The following is a 21,275-nucleotide window of genomic DNA, read 5'->3' as shown; positions in this document are numbered from 1 at the left end:
TCCTTTTAGTTTTAAAGTTAATAGCACTCCAGAACTAATTCTTACTGAAAACAAATGAAACAATGTCATGAATAAAAACATTCCCTGTGACTAACTTCCAGTTTAGCCCTGTGCTAACTAGGATAGGAATAAAATGAATTTTGTTGCTGTTTTAGACTCTCCAATTGTATCGGGATGAAAAGATCCATTTCTGATAGTGAAAGGAGTCATTTCATGGGGATTATGACGCTTAAAAAAAAATTATCAACCATTTTACAGCCACAACAGTAGTAACAGAGCAGGCTACTGCGGAGCCTATGATGTAATCACAAGTTTGTCTAACTTAGTTGTGATTGGCAAGAGAGCCCAGGTGAAATACGCACGCAGCACGCTCTCATATGCACCCTAAATGACAGGTACACAAAGTGGGCCAGTAAAGACGGCAGGTGAAAACTTTATGGCTTTTTTGATGGTCCACTAATGTGGCATCCCACTGGGATTTGTCCTGGTATGCCAGATGGCCAGTACACCTCTGATTCAGCTCTACTTAAGAAGTGTCATCTCATCAGGAAAATAAGCAGCTGATGCGCGTTTAGGAAGATTTTCACCCTAATGATGAACGAGCAACATTTCAAAAGTTGGGAAGGTGAAATGAGCCTCTCAGGTCTGTTCCTGTCTGAGAAGTCTGTTGATTCTACTGCTACTACTGCTGTTATTATTAGTCATACTTTTACTATTATTATACACATATGATTATTATTGTCACATACACATACTGTCATATATTAATATGTACTTACAATATATTGTATCACAATTACCATTATTATTATGATAATATTATCACTAAAATTAATATTACTTTAGCTATTGTCATTACTGTCTGCCCTGCATCCCTGCATTTTTGATTAATATCAATATATTTTCCAACACACGGGAGTATAAAAAATATAGCCTTTTTAAAAAATTCCAGTGGATCTGAATCTGTTACAGACATGAAGACTTACCCTCTTGAATAGTCAGAGCGATGGGTTTGCGGGTGAAATCTGGAGTCGACATTCCTTCTGGAAGTTCCTCCTTAAATTGTGTTATCATCACACCGGGCACTTTCGACTTCTTCTTAATGCCTGATTAAGTAAAAGAAATAATAACAATTAGACAACCTTAACGTATAGAGAGGGGAGGTTAAAGATAAAGTAAATACAATTTAATAATCACAACATGATGATGAGTATATACAATATACTCATCACAGCATGATGATGTTAATGATTTGTTTTGAGGAGCCACCACTGTTTGTCAGTGAACTTCAATAAGTACAGTATGTTTGAAGAAAAAAGACCTATTTTTTTTTACTAATTTAGTTAAATGGATGATAAATACATATCTAAAACCCAGACAAATTCCCCAGTTAACATTTGTCAGTGTAATTTTACAGGTAGTCACAATTAAATAAGTGTTTATCAGAAGAAAGCAACGTGTTTGTGGAAAAAAATGCCACAATAATTAAACAAACTTCTAAAGTCTTCTGTTCAGTCCAGTAGTTTGTGATGATTTGTATAAACTTAATCCTCTTTTTTTCATTTTTGAAATATTTGAAGATTGGCCAGCATTTGTCTGAATAAACTGAGTGGAATGTAAATAAGGATAACACAAGCCAATACAGAAGTTCTCAACTAAATTAGCATAACTCTCCGCCACCTTAAATCTGACCCCGCTAAATGTTTGTTACACTTGTTCTTCCAAAAACTCTTCTGCTCCTTTTCCAAGTACAGGGTTCAAGTTAGTTATTTAACATCCCCACCTACTCTACATCCCCAGTGTGTTGACTCTGCTCTGACACTGTACCCTCCAAACAGAGTGCTGAAAAGGAGCAGTACATACTGTACGACCAACAGTGTGGTCAAAAGTCAGAGACATTTCCAAAGGGAATGTGAATGTCTAATTTATGCATGAAGATGATTTTCCAGTGTGTAAAAACATATTTTTTCAACTAACTCTGCAAAAGAATTTTCCAAGTTTTCTGTAATATTGTACTCTGGGCTCTCCCACCTCGTGGGCCTCTCTTCATAATATTAGTAGTGTTTAATCTCCATATGAACATGCACCCACATGAGACTGTGTTTATGTAAGTAGCAGGCGTAATGAGGTCATAGGTGGTGTTGAAATGAACTGAGGAGTCTTGCCATAAACATGAAAGTTTATGTCATGTTGAAAATATGAGTGGAAACTTTGAGTTAATGTTAATTAGAATATGGGATGAATTATCTTTAACTTTAAATTCATTGTGTTGTCATTGAAAATAGTTGATAGGATGTTTCTCTCTGGCTAAACTGGCTGAAGTGTATGCAGCTTGCATTATATATTTGTTAACGTATATTTCAATAGAGTCTGATTGCAGCTGCACACAGCTGGGCGTTCATGTTGCACTCCTGGTCGCCTTTTATTTCCTTTACTGACTGCAGTGTTGTTCTGTTTGGGAAATCAGTAGCTATTCATTTGGTTGTCGATGTAATTTAATTCAGGTTTCATCAAATTCTTAAATCCTGTTTTGTGACCTTGAAGTGGGGCAAACTAATAATCCTGAGACTTACATTAACAAAAAATGATTTTTAACAACTCGAACAAAGCTAGCTAGCTTTAGCTAGTTATGCAATGCTAGTAACGAAAAAAATTAGGTGCGAGTTTGCTAGCTAGCTTGCAGGCTGTACCCTAAAAACGAGATCAGTAGCAGTTGCATCTTTGTTGAAAATTTCCACCTGGCTTTCACTGAACGTAAGACCCGCCATCATGGGGTGAGTGATTCAACTCCATGAACATCCCCATGAGTGGATGCCTCTGAATAACTGTTTTTGTGCCCCACGAATCAATCATAACAATGAGTGTTTCTAACCTATGTAAATCAGTGATCTGCGTTCATGGAACACCCCGCCGTGGCTGCAATCAGAGCCATCTGCTTTATTTCATAGATTACTTTTAACTAAATTACAAAGTTTTTCAGCTTTTATTTCTAGCTTGCAAGTTTTAGAGTCATAAAGACAAAAATTTACCTGAAGATAAATCCTTCATCTTCATCCACTAATTCTTATTTCATTTAAGTGACATCTCTAAAGTTTCATACATTCTGTGCACACCTTCAAATGTAAATGGATCAAGTTTCCCAGCTGGCACCGGTCGTCAAAATGACGTCAGACAGACGTTGGACTCTTATGTTGAACAGTTGTTGAATTTTGATTGGAATGAATATCGGGTTTATGAAGCGCTTTGGGGTTGCATTTTTGATGTATGAAAGGTGCTATATAAATAAAGTTTGATTGATTGATTGATTGATTGATTGATATTCTAAACATCTAACAACATTAGAACTTCACCTTTTGTGGATGTTAATAATATTATGTTTTGCAGATGTTGGGTTTTGTTCTCCATACTTTACGACTATAGGTTGTTCGTCTACGTGAAGATGACGTTGGCATGAGATGTGTGAAAGACATTGGATTCTGGTTACTTAACAATACATCTTTAAACCAACAAAGTATCAACGTCATCTGTCGTCAGTATCTCATATCAAATTGATGTTGGCATTAGACTATGTCTGACATTGAGTTTTGGTCACCTGACGTCATAGCCTACATTTGTCTTGATATCAATATCTAACGACACTGGTGGCCAGCTGGGTTAGTGAAGCCTTGTGCTAAATGTTTTTGTTAAAGTAGGTGGCATAGTATTTTTACTTTTGAACATTTAGAGGAGACTGAATAAATATATTTAATGAGTTGTTCCTGACGTATGTACAGTCATGAGGGTGATCTGTCATCTGTAAATAATGAAACCCCATATGTTTGTATTTTGTAATTTAACAGTACTCATTATTCTTATTTATAGCACAGTTCAGTCTAAATTGTGAGCCCTCAAAACAGGGAAAGTTGGGCAGAAGTTTTCTGTGTGGGGACAAAAGCGCTGAGGTCCACCCAGTAAAAATGATGAGTCCAGCTCAGCTCACATGTATAGCTCACTCTAGAAATAGGCACTGAAGCAGGTTTAAGTGCTTTGCACAAGTCCCAGAACACCTGAGAGTACCAATATGGACTAACCCATAGCAATCTCGAGGGCGGCATCACTGAATGCTGATCGCAGGGCTTCAGCTGGTCCGGGGATCTTTAATTATTTTCTCTTGGCATGAAAGACCTGTAATAGGCAGAATATAAACTATGGCATATGAAGTTTAAGTAAGGAGAGGTGAGCAGGGTGCCCCAGCATTTTGCAGTCTTAAGCGCTTTGGAGGTGAATTGCTTGCAGCAGGAGCTACAGAACAGTATGTGCTGTATGTGGCAGAGCACTGATAACATTACATGAATGTTGATGCTGTTAACAAGCTGAACTTTATTGCTGTGGAGTCACGAGGATGACGCCGACATCGTTAAAAGCGATTTGTTTGCGTGGAAATATTGATCAGCCAAGTAATGTAGAACAGCAATTAAAGCTGGGTGTTTAAGCCAGGCATTGATTTCATGGGTCAGTCAACAAGAGGTACTACATGGAATATAAATTTGGTACAGAGGAATATACATATATATATATATATATATATGCATATACAGTGTATACTTATATATAGTTCTATTCGGTTCACATTCGCAAATATCACCAGACTCTTTATATCTTGTTGGCTGAGCATGTACTTCTGATACCACGAAAGAGCCTGTGCACCATGTTTAATTAGTTTTAACTCTGTCATTGTAGCTGCACTTCAGGAGAATTAATTGTCTTTATAAGCAGGTATTCCTTAAAAAGCAGTGGTTAAAATTTCTTCAGAAGTGAAAGCTGAGTGTAGAAAGTTTTGCTTCTCTACTCATTTATTTATTTTTAATTTGAACTGAACAGTAATGTGTATCCTGCACTATACACACCTGTGACTGGTGAACCGTCACATTTACTGTATGTTCACCACAGAGCTAGAACAAACTTACAGAAGACATTACAGTTTCCTAACTCTCTGAATATTAAGTACTTATACACTGCACTTGAGTGCTGCACTTTCCTCTCCACTGCTCTGTGCTTTCATCTCTTTAATTTCTTTTAGCTTTTTGTATTTATGCTTTTCTTATTTCATATTCTTTATGGCTTATAAAGCTCTTTGAAAAGCTTTTGCATATGAAAGGTGCTTTATAAATACACCTGGCTTGTCTTGCCAAATAAATAAATAAATAAATGAATGATAAACTTTTCTAAAGCTGCTGACTCACCAACGTGTTTCCACTGTTGTGTGATGTTGTATTTATTCCTAAGTACTCAGTTGCCATTGTTGGCTGTTAACTGCAGTAACTTTACAGTCATTCAGCTGTACAGTTTGTGCCTGTACACTGACTGACGCTGAACTCTTCATTTATTCATGTCCCAATTTAAATAGATTTTGTTGCCAGGCTAAATTGTCCTAAACTGTATTAGTTACAGAATTTCATTCTTGATATTATTGCAACGTTATCAGCACTTTTCTTTTTGTACATGTGAACTATTTTCTTGTTTCATTTCATGGCCATGTTAACAGAGAATGATTTGATTCCTCAAAAGTATCACTACTTGTGCTGACCCAAATTCCCTCAGAGTCATTGTCAAAGGCATACAAGAAATCAGAAGATATCGAGAGTTTGGCGAGGCTTAAGGGCTCCCAGAGTTCATGGGTGTCGTTCCAGCTGATTACCTTGGGACCTCAATGTTCTGTGTTAACTTGACAGCACATGGTTCTCTTAGACCTGCTTTGAACTGCTAGGATCATAGAAATTGCAATTTTGTATCTGTGACACTCCTGGTCGTCACAGCGAAGCCGAGGAGAGCACGAGGGTCAGGCATGAAAAGGCCGAAAATCTCCAGGGAATACAGAAAGAGTTGCGACTTAAAGGGGTGACTCAGTTTGCCTCGGTGTTCATCGTCTGAAATTACAGCCTCGAATACACTTTACTTGTAGTCTTTTTACTGATACTAAATTCATGCTGTTTGCAAGTGCTCAGTATTGATCTAAATTTACAAGTTAATCATGTTTAAAGTCCCCCTCCACTCCACAATGTGTTTTTCTTGTGTTTGTGTCCCCTAAAATGAAAGATCTTGACTACACTGACTTGTATCCTTACAAAGTTTTCACTACGGAGGTATTTCACATCCTTCTACTGGAAGAAAATTAGCATTTTCTAGGAAAGCAAAGGCATGACCTGCTTTACTCTGCTTTACTCTGCCTCTCTTTGGCTAACCCTAACATTCTTACTCCAATCCCACTCCTCTGGCCTTAACCTAACCAACGAAGACAGCGAGTACTAGCCAGTTGGAGGGAGACAAGGGCAGGTCGTGCCTTTGCTATTCTAGAAAACGCAAATTCACCTACTGAGGGAGGCAATGTCTGTGCCCTTTCCCTAAAATCTGACTTTCAAACTTACGCCGGGCAAGCTAGATTAGGTACGTCACTAATACAAAAGCCAATTTGAACCTGGAGTTCGCATTTTACCACTCACGGTTCCCTTGTCTGAAAGTCGATATATATATTTTTTTAATGGGTTTTTAGTTAGATGCCTGAGATAAGGTCTGTGGTTAACACAAGCTTAAAAGACTTTCATGTTTTGTTCTACGACATAACGTTTGTCAGTAAATACCCTACTTGTGAACTTTCTAGCTTTTATGTGTCTTTAAAATGGCGGTTGCTAACAAGTGGTTTAATGATTACACAGAACATTACGCCGCAACAAACACGAATTTACAGTCTTATTGTGGTGGTGGTGTTAGTTCATGGGACCATAGTGCCATTTGTTTATAGCCTAAGGTTAGCTTTTCACTTCTGGCGATTGAATTTAGGCTTCAATAGTCATGAAAGTGGTGTTGGTTTATCTAGCTTAACAAAACATGTAAGTATCATAAACATTTGTTTGCCACAGAGCTCATTTTCTGCAATAATCAAAAATCCAATGAAAAAATCCTGTAGGCTTTCTAACAAGAGAACCAGTGCGATGCTAACTTCTGCGTCGGCCTACAGAAAAACGTTATCCCTGGGGCACTCTATTGCTGTCAAGTTCTGGAAGCACATATTCAAGCACCTGTCGGGAAACAGACCTCATTACGACAACGTCAAAGAAACCTGAAACCACCAGCGCAGAGCGGACTTGTCAGTACGGAGGGCAGAGTTAGCATTAGCATAGTGAAAGTTTTGACACTTAACATGGCAGTTTTGGGATGTGAAGTGGACCCTGGAGCTTCCTTTGACTATCGACCAAAAACCCCATCATAGCAGATATTTTTGTACGTTTCACAAACGATGTGTCAGCCACTGACAGTTAGCTCACAAACTAACAAGCTAGCAAACAACATAGGCTAAATGAAAGATGCAACAATGTCTGCTAGTTGCTGATTTTTGGGGCACAACAGACTCCTCATCTGAGTCTGGGTCTGACTGAGGCTCAAACATGTACGCCTGAATCTCTCTGATGTTTCCGCTAATGCTAACACTAGCCATCTTGATGCCCACTGCTGTTTGACCGATCGACGTAGAGTGAGCAGCGCTGAAGAGGGCGGAAAGCGAAACTTACAGAAAGCAAATTTCTCAACGAGGTAGAAAGAGTAGATATACTTCCAGCCCCTTTTCAGAGTTTTTGTAACTATTGTTTTTGTTATTTGCTAAACACATATTAGTAAAGTTTAAAACGTGTCTGGAGAGGGACTCTAAGCTAAGATGCCATTTTAAGGGGGCACTGGAGTGACCAGTCGTATTAGCTTGATTTTAGGAGAGATCATGCCGCCCTTTGAAGATGCTCCTGTCGAGCAAGTTCACTTATTGAGACTGAACTGTGCCAACATACTATACAGGACTCATCAGCATTTGGACATACAATTAAAAAGTGGCATTTTTCCTTCAACTCACAAGACAAAGTAGACACATCGAAATCAACCGCAGTGCCCTTTAGCAGCAGCCTTGAGCTATGGAGGTTGTTTCAAACGTCACAATGAAATGCATCTGTTGTGACACTGAAAGTTGAATCATCCTTTCCGGATGACACCTTTCAAGGCGTGATGAAGAGCACATCATACATGCAACTCACCCAACGTGGAGACATGCACTTACAGAAGGTGAGTCGTTTGTGTGATTTGATTTCTTTTTTGCTCGCATACCTTTGTCGTCGGGTTGAACTCCCTCTGAACCGTCGACTAAACACGCAACATGACAGCAGGAGAGGGAACAGGACAGGTAAATATTAATCCTGACAAAAGCACCATGGCAGGTTGGAACTTCGACAGGATTATGGACACAATAAACACAAAACACCACAGTATACAGTGTACCCCAGGAATGGGAAGCACAGACACAGACACAACTTGGGTAGAACAAGAAATTCAGAGACACATCACACAACAAAAAACGGTTAGTCATAGACACAGTATAATACAGTATTAGCAATATGTTGTTACAGCATGTGAATAGTTGTGCTGTGCAACTGTTGATTAGACTTAACTTCAAGCTCACTCAGGCATTTTCTCACGGCTCTCATGACATCTCAGGATGATTCCAGCTCGGTGCTTGAGAGAATCTCTTTGCAAATACTTTGTGGAGAAGCAACTTAGCTTAAAAGATGCCTTTATTTTGTCTTCTATGACGAAAGGACGCCATTTCTCTTCCAGTTTTCTCTTTAGTTGTTGCAGCAGCTGGCGACTGTTGCATTGTTTTTCAGATATACTCAGAGTAATCCTGGGTGAAGATACTCTGAAGATTTTTGCTCTCGTTGAGTGATTACTGCTTATTTGCATCTCATCTTCCGCCATATGTGTTGCCTGCGTTCATTTTCTAAACAGACATCTTCAGAGTCACATCCTTGATGAATGAAATGGCCAGCGCTACATTGCAACTTCTTGCTGCTTGTTTTTTTTCCCCAGGTAGCATAAAGCTTCCATCGCAAAGTAGCATCTGTTTCCTCCTTAACACAAAAATGTTCTTTGCTGTTGAGTGTTCTTGGAAAAACCATGAATAATATTTGGACTTTTTCCACTTGACAAAAGAAATAGCTGAGTTGCTTATCTTCATTTTCTCTCAGTGGAAATGGTCAGCCCTCAACATAATGTAGCATATTTCAGATGCCTTGGGTATTTCACGTCTTCAAAAAAGATGCATTTTGTAGACACGCACTTTATGTATTCTTCGATGTTGTAAGCTTCCCAGGAGTTTTGTGTCTTGCAGGGTTTTATTTCCTTGAATGCAATGTCACACGGGTCTTTATTTTTGTGTAAGATTAGATGTGTAAGTCAAATAGATCCTGTTCATCATCATTCCTCGGATAAGAGGAAATACAGGCGGACACAGCTGCAATACAAACACTTGACTGACCTAACCGGAGAGGGCGTCTTATCACCCTGCACTTACCCGCCTGCCCAGCGGCAGTTGGCTCCGTCACCTTTGACTTCTTCCACATCTTGGCTCTCCTCTTGAGCTCTGCTGATTCAAAAGGCTCTGTAGCAAAAACAGATAGGAGATACAAAGGGAAGTATTCAGCACTGTACAGTATGTATGGCTCAACAGCAAATCATTGATATTCTCCTTAAAGTTTGAAGTGTTTGAGGTGTCAGTCTTTAGGGGTTGGTTGTACTTTCACTGTTGCTCATTCTCTTTGAGCAAATGCAACTCAAAGTTTGTCAGATTCAATTAAACTTTTGGAGGAAAATCAGCAGCTCTGACCTGCTCAGTTTGTGTCTTCTAAAGCTCATTGCAGTGACTCTGAGCAGTCAGTAAGAGGCAGCAACCAGTGTCATTTACAGTAACTGCTGGCCTTCAGTAGGGCTAAATGTCTATCTTGTTGAATCCCTAAATAAGCAGGGTAAAGAGTTAGGCTTAGTTTTTCAATGCTCACACTGCCACTACTATATCCCCTTACCCCTGATTAATATCACCTGATTCATGGTGCTTTTTTTAAAAAAAAATATCCATAAATATTAGTGTAAAATACCATGTTTTAGATTACCTTTTATAAAGGCTGTAGGAAAGAAAAACAGCTAAGTTTGTTATTGATACCAGAGGAGTTTTATATAAAAACATCAGGTGTTATGTGACACTTACAGTACCAGGGTCACAGCTGGCTCACATGAAACTTGTTTAACTGTTACATGAGTCATGTTTCCGTTTTGAAAGGTCACATGCATCACTTTATGTCATTACTATTTTTTGTTCTTGTAAAATTTGACCTAATGACTCTCATGTTAAAGGGGTCTTAACCTTCTTATTGGACAGGGACTTAAAGGAGGTGGGGTTACGTACGGGGGATTAATATTGTTTCGTTATTACTTTGTAGCTGAACAAAGATTTTCGGAAAATGTTGACATGAGGAGGTGAGTTCTGTTTGAATGCTGCTTGTAGAGCTCAGTGTGGATGTTGGATGACCTAACAAGTCTTTCCCCTGATACCTGAAAGCACCTATGATTAGGTTTTTGATTAATGCCTGCCATTGTGCTTTAAAGAGTCCTAGTATCTAGCATGATTGCATGATTCTTCAAATTACATTGTCATGTCCGTCTAACTGTAATAGATACAAACCTACTGTAGTCTGCTGCATGGTTTACCCAACAGTTTTACATTTTTCCAGCAGCATGTGCACTCAGACCACTCCAACTCCTCAAAACCTTTAAAGCCCCTGAAGACTTTGTTTCAAAGTTGAGTGTTTGTGACACTCAGAAACTCAAATGATGAGCTAGTTTGTGGTCACATAAGATCCAATTGCTTAGAACAAACTGTTAGAGAAACTAGCATCTTAGGGGCTTAAAAAGGAGACTTATTTTGCTTTTCCGCATTTTGTGTTTTATATGTAACGTCACCAATTTTGGATGTTCATATTAAACATGGCTAAAGTGTCAAATAGTCAGGTAAACGTATGTACAAGTAATCCCTATGGGCAAAATCGATAAATGTTGGGACCCCCCTTGGGGCACATCTCAAGGGGCTTTATCCTAATAAACAAATTTTAACCACAAACCTCAGCTGAACCATTCTGAAAACTCTGTTTCCAGCGTTTTTTTCTACTATGGCTGAAGTATGACATCATAGTGTGCCAGATTTCTCCATAAGGTCATCTGCTTTAGGCAGGCTACTAAGTGTTTACACTACGAAGCCTACACTGCTACATGTAGCTACATGCTAACATCGGGGAAACGTGTAATCGTGGCTACTGATGTACATTTGTTCTCGCTTTCGGATCGGATTCCTGCTGGAACATGTCTGGCTGTTTTTAGAATGTTTATTGGTGATTTGTCATGATAAAAAGGGCCGCTGTTTGCAGTCACAGTCATTCCTGCAATGACAGTGCAGAGGTGGCAGACAAAGAAACTTTGACCATTCAGAGCAGAATGGACTTTTCCGGGAGGGAGACTTAAATGGACAGGTGCTAAAATGGAGTGTGTCAGAGGATACAGTAATCAGTCCTCTTTAAACAAATAGAATATTGCCTTAAAGCCAGAATGTCTATTTGGAACATGAGTCTGGCTTTACTGAAGTGAGGGCTTCTGTTTTTGACTTGCATCATAATTTTTAGTGAAAATTGAATTTTAAACACTTCACCTCCAATTTTAAATATTTACAGTCTGTCGTGACGTCCCACTGGATATAAAACCTGCTGTCTTGGAAAGTAAGTGTTTTATTTTTAGTTGTACTTGTGCCCTAGCATATGTTCAGAACGGCGCTGGGCTCCAGCAGCGATCTTGGCTGTTGCTGGATCTTGAAAACGAACTACACAACACATATGGTAAAAGCAAAACAGCCTGCAACAGGAGACATTTTGGCAGGAGGCCTTTTGCATTAAAGGAAACCCACTCCTCTTTCTCTCCCACTCACTCGTTTTGCTGTTGTAGCTCATTACATTTATAGTTTGTTTGGCTGAGGCGCTCATCTGATTAAATGAAATCTGACTTGTGGGGGAGGGGAAGCCGTAGACCAAATGACGGTCAGTAGATCCTGAGCATCTCTCTCAGCCACCGTCCCTCAGATTTTAAAGATTTCAGCTTCAGGCTGCATTACAGTAAACACTTATGTTGTTGTTGCTTTTCTTCTTAACTGCATTACATTTAACTCGTATGTCATCAGGCTGGCTGTCACTGCAGGCAACATAACATGTCACCAAAATTAAAATTAGAGACAGGCTATCTGCAATGTCGGACTGCTGTTGCAGAGAGACATTAAATTCAGCATTTAACCCTCAGAGTTCAAATTCGCCCTCCCATGTTTTTCTTTTACTCTTAAAGACATACTTCGCCCACAAAGTGACCATTTGTACATCAGTTAGTCACGCTGTGTTACTGTGAATATGTGAGGAAAAGTTTTTCTCGCATGCCTCCACGGGAAACCACAGTTTGCAACAGCAAAACTATCTTCCCACATGCACGTTTCACTAAAACCTTATTTAAAACTGCAAGTGAAACTTATTTATATTCTCTTCCAAGCCAGACTCCAGTGCTTAGGTTTTTGGGTGAAAATGCATGTGTTTGAGAAGTACTGAGCACACGACTGGATGCACAACTGCACGTGTTGTGTGAGAGTTTAAAAATGGATGTTCTAATATAGCTTTGCTGTTGTTAAACATGGTCATCAGTCAATTAATAAATTAATATTTGCTGTTTCCGTGATAGTAATTTTGTGGGTAAAATATTCTTGTAACTGTTGACATCATGTTCACACATATCTCACTCTGTTATGCTCTGCACACACTGTCATAAAGGAGGAAATCGTGTTTACATAAGCATGATAGGTGTTTACTGACTATGATGTGTGTGTCTTAATTAAAAGTATCCCTGTATTTATTTCCTCCCATAGTGTTTTGACACTTTGTCTTGTAACTAATTTCGCTTGATTTGTCGCTGACATGAACAGAACGATGTGTGAGTTTGTGTGAGCTTCCTTCTCTCTCTATGCACGGTCAGATTCTGTGATGTTTGCGTGTGTAAAACCCTTGACATTACTTGAAGCTGACCTCTTCTCGAATTCACAATGTGAAAACAGTGACGGTCATTAGAAGACGCCTTTAGAGTCCTTTGTGAGAAAAAATAAGACACTTGAGAGGCTGCACAGCAGACAAACAAATTATGCCTAATGTCTCAGATGTACGTGACATGTCTCAGGGATTCAGTCACCCACTGCAGATGACTGCACCACTGACCGCATACTCTTGAAATGGCATCTGGTAGCTTCTCAAATGTCCCTCACTGCATTTCTCCACACGTCACTGGCTACAGTGGACAAGGCAGAAAGTGGCTTCAGCTGCGTAACCCACATGAAACTTGGCCTGGCGACAAGGCCTTTTGGTGTCAAAGGAGCGCTAATGGTGCTATTTGAACTTCCCAGGGGATTTGCTCATTTGTTCAATTGCTGTAAGCGGGCTGACACACTGATGCATATATGTTGTTCAGAACATGTAAGAAATGCTTAAGCTGTGGCATGTTGTGTGTGGCGGCATGTTTTGATCAGCCCGTGTTTATTCTGTTACTTTCTAGTCTTATCTCCTAAATTGACCGTGTTCTTTCAGATCTATGAAGCATAACAGCATTGAAGATAATTGCTTTTTACAGAAACACATTCTGCATGTGCACAATGTGAGACACAAGCACAGAGAGAACGACTTCAGTGCGAATAGTATCAACCACAAGTCCTGCATGTTTCTTTTAATGTGAAAAGAAACCCTATTTTCTGCCAAAATACAACCCACAGCCTGCACGCAGCTCCCTGAATCTCAGGCTACATATCGATTTGATACCTCCATCTAAAGTTAGTCATCATCACCCAACAACCTCACAGCTCTGACCTCACTGCTGTGATCCAGCTCCCCAGATTTAAAGCCGTGAAATTCAAACTGAGGAGCCTGCATGCCTCACTAAAGTGATTTCATGCATCGACACCAAATTTGCGTGTCCTCTGTGTAACTAAATCCTGTACAACATTTAATGAATATCAGAATTATTAACATACTCTGTAATTCGAGCAACTGAAATTAGATAGCACATAAAATTGTACTCTTAGTCACTTTATTGCTCTTTAAGCACACAGCAAGTTCAGCTCTTTGTAGAGGAAAATAGAGGCATGTATTCATTACACACAGCATGTACTATTTAGTTTGGTTTCCTGCACCTATTTGTGCACCTGCTAACAAAATGCTGACGTCTTTCTGATGCAAACAGTGACATTGTATTTATCCTGATTATGTTCGCATGGCCTGACTTACAGAAAAAAAAATAGGCTGTCTGTAATCCATTTCTGCTCTCTGCTCAGAATATTTCCTCATCCAGCCTGCCTTCATTTGAGGGCCACCTACCTGCTCACAGTCCTCAGTGCTCTCAGCTCTGTTCCCTTTCAGGCAGCAGTCTGGTCACACTGTGCCTTCTCCTAATTTTTTCAATGTAATAGATCCTTCCAGCAGCGTGCAAGTCTGCGCTTGATGCTCCTCTACCGACTAGACCAAGCGACTGCCAAAAGCTGTTTAGGCTTTTTTGTATTCGTGGTGACTCCAAAGACATTGGAGGTTGGGTGGGCGGTGAGGCACAGAGGGGGCACAGTGAAGGGAAGGTCAGGGAGCAGGTTAAATACCTCTTTAAGAATCATTTGTTCCCATGAGCCAGATGCAGTGGTGCATAAATGAAGATGAAGTTTGTTTACAAGCCTGAAATTTAGATATATCAGAGTTTGCAAGTTCAGGATTTGATTAGGGCTGCTAAGTGTGTGTGTGCTGTCAACTGGATTGTTTAACTCTTACTCTTACTTAACTCTGACTTATATTGTTCATTATGAAAATAAACACTCTAACAAACAAACTCCTGTTGTTTCTGTTTTTGCAAGAAAATTTAAAGTGTCTTCATATTGAATACACACAGAGCGCAGCCTTTAAGATACTGGACATATGATTAAGGATGCACCTGCTCATCTAACCTCATTCTGGAGACTTTTAATGCAAAACACACACCGGAAAGTACATTAACATCAAACCTGTCAAAACAGTAAGGTGGATATTGTGACTGAAATCAGCATTTGTTTGTGTGCTGGGATATCATCAGAATGCTGTCTTGTAAAGATGATTTCCTGTAATCATGTTTAGTGGAAGTGACGACTGGGACGTATTAATTACCATCCTGCCAACTTCAATTAACAAAAGAAGGAACTTCTAAATGGCTGATATTGATTTGACAAACTGGAGTGGAAATATATAATGATGATGTTCACTGGATGAAGTTTGATATCGAGGGCCTCTTTACGGCAGGCATATGAAAACATTTATCATAGCAAACATACTAGAATTACAAGTAACATGTTAATAATAGGTCATCTAAGGACATGTCATTCTGTATGTGGCTTGGAATAAAACCCATAGATGGATACAGCGACATCTAAATCAAGGTTCAAGGCTGCAGTGCTGGAATGCTTTCTCCCGTTGTCTTTTATTACAGACTCTGGTATTCCAGTTGCATGTCATGTTGAGAGTTGTATTATTTTAGGACGTGCCATAAACATTGCCAGCCACTGTCCTTAGAGGCTTAAATAAAGAAGTGATGTGTAGGTGCTTCAAATTGTCACCCCCCCCCACTGGGTGTAAGCCAAACACGGAGTCAGCTGTTACGAGTCTGTGTTTCTACGAACATCTGAAACCTGATCAAGACTATTGACAAGTGTTAATATCTGCAACAAATACATCCTTACTAGAAATACACCTACAGTAAATGACACTAGGGAATAAATGAACTCTTCCTTATACAAATTATGCATTTATATATGGTAGTAACAGTAAATATTGTTTTTGTTTGTCTCAGTATTAGGCAAAATGACAAATTTTAATCTAAAAGACATGACAGTAGCATGAAGTATGACAGACCTCCGTGAAATAAGGTTTGATTGTATGACCTTCTTGTCCCGACGGTGAATCAGGTGAACTTTGCCTTCAGCAGACAACAACAACCATAAATCTGTGTCACTTAAAGAAATATGCCCAAGGTATCATTTTCTAGCAGGCGGCCATAGTTCTGTAAGTCACACAGGATGCATAGTGAATATAAAGTCATTGCTAATATCAGTGTGGTCTGCTGTCATGTTTTATTTTGAAATTAACTTTTTTTTTTTTTTTTTTTTTACTGAGGAAACTTTATTTATTCTGCTTTGAAACTGATGATGTCTAGTTGCTCAGAAATACACGATATGTTACTATGTAATCTAATACACTAACACATCAGTAGTTTACATGTTTCTGGATGTCATACAATCATAAGTACTTAAGGATTAGGCATACATACATTTTCACCAGCTACTTAAGTGGCTTACTGGTCCCTGTGCATGGAAAGATGACACCACTGGCATGTTCTGCTTTATTGGCCGGAGGGTTAGCCGTGTCACTTGGTCAGGTCGAGGTCGGGCAAGGGTTGATGAAGAACATAAAAATACTATCTCATGCTATATTTGGGCCACTGTGATATTTTTAAACCACAAATAGAGCAGGATGGTGTTGATTTGATAAGACACCGAGATGTCTGTGAAGAATAATTTGATTAAGGCAGCTTGTGACAATTGAGTCATTGTATTATATCATTTTGTTGATTGCACACTTGAAGATGTATTTGATTTGTTTTTGTTTATTTTTCATTTATTTTGTAAGAAATTCTTTCTAATAAACTTGATTTTAAACAACTTTGTTAGCTCCTGAAGCAGTACACACATTGACTTGGGTCACAAAAGTAAAGACTTTTATTAATTAGCTAGTTTATAGCTTGGTCAGCAGCCCTACGCTCCAAACTATGATGCTCTATGTGGTCAAAGTAATTATGATGGTAGCAAAGGAGGAAATCAGGTGACACAGTATAAATAAAAGAGGTCCAGGTGGATGGATAGGACAAACAAACACAGGACTTTCACCCAGGAGACTGCTGTTTGTGTCCTGTGTGAAAAAAACAAAGGGTTACTTTGACTAACTATGTCATGAACTTAACAAACATGGTCTGCTTATTTTAACCCACTCCCTGATCTTATCCTGAACCTTACCAGATATTTAAGGTGCCTAAATCTAATCTGGAATCAATTTATTTTTAAAAGACATGTATGCATGTAACAAGTGGAAATGGACACATGCAAAACTGGCACTAGAGGGGTTTCTAGGGCATCATGGTTTGAGGTGTAGAGCCACTGACCAAACTGAGTTGGGAGTAAGAAGTTTTGAATGTTCAGTTTTTGTTAAACCTGTAATAGGGAGGTGTTCATTCAACTGTGAGATCATTTTGGAGGTGTTTGACAGGTGTTTCTGTTATTTTGTCCACCTCATTTTTATTAATGAGGATAGACTAAAAACAAAAAGAGAAACACATCTTAAACATACAAATATAGATAGAAAATGAATGAATACCTGTGATTCTTATTTTTGATTTACTACATTTACAGTTACATTTAGAATTTCTATTAATGCTAGAACTGTTTCATAATGTCTATAAGACATGATTCAGCAGTTCTGAAGTGGCTGCTCTTTTTTGCCTTAATTACACAGCCCAATTTCACAAATCACAAATTTGCCTCCAGGGGCTTTACAATCATTACAGCATGCAACACCCTCTGTCCCTTAAAGTGGAGCCTCACCCATTTTCAAAATTCATACATGTTGTTCCTATGGTCTATGTCAGTCCAAAAAATATTAGTAAACATGAACAACTCTCTCCCAAATCCAAAAACTAGAGTGCTAAACTCAAATTTGTGATGTCATAGGGTAAAAGTCTGGAGCTGCTCCATAGACAGTGAATTGGGAAAAATGTTCTACATCAGTGGTTCCCAACTGGTAGGTCGCTGTCCAAAGGTGGGTTGTGGGTCCATTCTGAACGGACTGCAAGTGACTCGCAAAGTTTGTAAAAACAAAAAAAAGAAAAAAAAAGAAAACACTTTTATTTTGAAGTGCCATTTTCTGCTGTATAGAGAATGACTGACCAACCGCTATTTGAAAGAGACAACAAACTAGCTCAAAGACATGGCCAAATGCAAGTGTGTAACCCTCTGTATTAAACTGTGTGGACCTTGTACTAATGACCAAATAGAAATCTGGACCCTGTGGTTGCACCAGTTGGGAACCACTGCTCTAGATGACGGCTAGCAGCTAAAGGTGCTAACTCCATAAACAGTGCTATCAACAGCTACAGTGCTGACAGAGCTAACACTGCTAACCTAGCTGATGGTTGACACTACACTTCCACGACAAGGCCTTAAGTTCGGACAGAGTTCAACCAGTGGATCCACCGTATGGGTGCAGTGCAGAGCAGCAGCGATTAGCTAGCCCCTGGTATGCACGAACAGCCCTCACATGGATTAATATGCACACCAACTGGACTGTCTGCCACACCATCAAACAGAGAGCTTGAATTACAACACGCATGACTTCATCCTCTGCTCAGGATGCCATTTTTCAACTATACTGTATGTCTTTACATAGCAAATAGTGGTCTGTGCCTATATTAATGCTTTAAAAGTTTTATTCAGAATCTTTACCAGTAAAAAAATAAAAGAAATCTTCCATCTCCCTGGACAGACAGATATACAATAGATGTCTAGGACAAGCAACATAGTAAAACTACACAGTAGAAAATCTAAATGACAAAGATTATACAGAGAAAAACAGCTTCATTGTGTTAAAGAAGTTTTAAAGTCTGCCTTTTAACAACAGACGGGTGCCCACGAATGCACTGAAACAGGTTTTGCTTGTTGCAGGCACTTTCCTTGTTCATGACTTCCCTTCCTAAAAGACTTCAAATGAGAGGAAGACAAAATCACACAGTCCTGATTCTGTGGGAAAAAAACTTTGAAGCCGGTATCAGTCAGAGGAATCAAGGGTGGGTATCTTCCGAAGTTACAATCCTGTTATTACCAAAAATCCCTGTTTTTGTTTCCCTCGGCAGTGTTTCCGTCCTGAACTGCCGTGTAACACAAAGAGGGAATTTGCACTAAAAAGACAGCTTGTCTTAGATTACCTCCAAGATCTCCCCTCCCTTGCCACTTCTCGCTTCCTCATACTGCTGTTTACTGTTTTCCCGACTAAAGCGCTCACTTATATGTATCCAGTGACGGCTTTAGCATTCTCTAAATTCCTTGACCCACATGCCTACCGGCTCCTTACAACTATGTCTGCATCTGCTTCTAATGGTCTTTGTCATAATTCACACTCCACCTCCTCTGGCTCCCTGTTGCCTCCCTTCCACTTCATTTACCGTCCATATCTACCTATTCTTTGATATTCCAGTCTGTCCTTTGAGCCTGCTCCCTCAAGCAACGTCTTATCTTGCTCGCTTTCATTTTGATCCGTCTCGGTCAATGTAGCATTTTACCGCTACATTATTGTCGGACATAGGTAGCTGTATTTGATATTTGTCTGTGAAGCATCCATTAGTTTGTTAGTTTGCATCATTTGTCATGAAAGCAGCTTTTAAAGTTGCCAAGTGTAATTGCTGTTTTTTTTTTTTTAAACTACAGTATAACAAGATTTTTTCTTTTGCATTGCGAGCAGCTAGAATGAAAAAGGTTAAATTTTCCCAGGCAACATTGCAGTCCAGCAGCTCTCCTCTCCTCAGGTGTCAGTGGCTGCTCCACTTTCAACAGGATAATTCTGATAGTGTCAGAATCAGAGAGACATTTTTATCAACCATGGATAATGTTTTGGGGCTTCAGGGAGTGCACCGACGCGACCAGGAGAGGTAATGCCCCCAATCCCTGTAAGAGGCGAGCTGCTGATGAGGTCACACCATGTGTTTGATTCACCGCCTCTGCTGGCTTTGCTATGCTGATACACCCTGTTCTGGACTCAGCCCACAGCAGCAGCATGTATAGAAATCAGGAGATATTTTTGATTCCTTTGGTTGTAAACGTCGTTGTAAAAATGTTTCAGAGTTCAGAGCTTTGCACAGGCCTGTCAGCGAGTTTACGAAGGTCACTAGCGTTCTCTATTTTTGGCAGGCTCAAATAAAAAAGTGACATCTATTCATACGTAGTTTTTAAGTGTAATGGCAGCAGTCACAAATGGTTTTATCTCTGGCTGCAGTGAGTCTGTTGAGATTGAGATTCGGCCTCTATCTCACCTCTGAACCAGGATGCTGAAGTAAATAAAACTTTTTTACCTCCTTGCAGCCACACGCATTCAACCAGTGATGTAGAAGAGGCAGCTAAACTTCTTACTTTACCTCCAGAGTAATTGAATGCTTACTTTTCACACTTCTCTGGCTCTAAAGTGGCGTTCATCGTGTCCCCGTCATGGACTCAACAGCGTGGAAAACTCAATTTTGACTGAATTATACTTTCAAAGGAATACTTTACTGAAAATGTACTGAGAGACATTGACCGAAGTCGTCCTCGTAGCCAAATGCTTATCACACCCAGAAAACCTGTGGTGTGATGTGAATCAAGTGGAGGCAGCGTGCTTTACATGTGGTATTACCTTCACCTGACTGACTGCGAGACCCAGAGAGTAAGCGGGACAGATTTTGGTTGCCAAGAGGAAGAAGTTTAAACACCACAGTATAAATATACTCCATTACAAGTATAAGCTCAAAATCTTACTCAGGTAAAAATAATGCGGTATTACCATAAACATATACTTAAAGTACTCAGTGTGCAAAATGATCTCACTCAGAGTGATACTGTATGTTCTATATCTTTCTGAGGTGGACCCAAGTCATTGTTTTGCATGTCACAAGTCAGTCTCTCAGTCTCAAGATTTCGCACTCAAATCCCAAGTCAAGTTCCAGTCCTAAACTTTGAGTTTCGAGTCCTAAAGAAGTCATAATGCGCTCTTCTTCAAATATAATGGCATCAGGACGTAAAATTAACATTTTACCTCATCTGCCATTGGCTAGTGACCTCCAAAAATTTACCGGCCAAACATAGTTTTCACCAGCCAAATAAAAAAATTGTGCCTTATTTGACGAAAAACAATTACCTTACGTTTTTAGTATGAAAATCCAACTTTAGGAAAATCCAAACCTGTCCTCTGTGTTTTTTTGGCGTGCTTGCGGCAAAGGCTGCAGTAGTAGTATCACGATACCACAGCAAAAATGAGGCAGATGTGCCTTTTGTCATTTATAAAAAGATAAATCACTTTTCTATAATACATCAATGATATTTCAATGGGATAAATTACTTATTGACTTATTCATACTTCAAAAACAGCATCAGTAAGTGATTAACATAGGGGGATCAAGATAAAATAAAAATCAACCAGCCACCCTCCTCCCCTGACAGTCCCTCCATAAGTAACGAACAGTCCCTAAAGTGCGGTGAGGTTTGTGGAAATGTTAACGGC

The 21,275-nt window shown here is 39.4% G+C and overlaps 1 protein-coding gene across 3 annotated transcripts in view; it reads right to left on the bottom strand.

The window, feature by feature from the left end:
• igfn1.1 (immunoglobulin like and fibronectin type III domain containing 1, tandem duplicate 1) overlaps positions 1-14,456 on the bottom strand; it is a 36,129-nt gene extending 21,673 nt beyond the window's left edge. For all 3 annotated transcript variants that reach the window (XM_049599332.1, XM_049600830.1, XM_049600034.1), the window contains exons 1-3: positions 14,289-14,456; positions 9,368-9,454; positions 987-1,106 (exon numbers count right to left, since the gene is read on the bottom strand). In XM_049599332.1, coding sequence (XP_049455289.1) covers positions 987-1,106; positions 9,368-9,416 — 169 coding nt within the window. In that variant the 5' untranslated portion in view covers positions 9,417-9,454; positions 14,289-14,456. The remainder of the gene's footprint in view (positions 1-986; positions 1,107-9,367; positions 9,455-14,288) is intronic.
• Between the last annotated feature and the right edge of the window lie 6,819 nt (positions 14,457-21,275).

This window comes from Epinephelus fuscoguttatus, linkage group LG1 (genome assembly GCF_011397635.1).
Source record: "Epinephelus fuscoguttatus linkage group LG1, E.fuscoguttatus.final_Chr_v1".
Taxonomy (NCBI): domain Eukaryota; kingdom Metazoa; phylum Chordata; class Actinopteri; order Perciformes; family Serranidae; genus Epinephelus; species Epinephelus fuscoguttatus.
The sequence above is the reverse complement of the archived record's forward strand: the minus strand, read 5'-3'. Positions and strand labels throughout refer to the sequence as shown.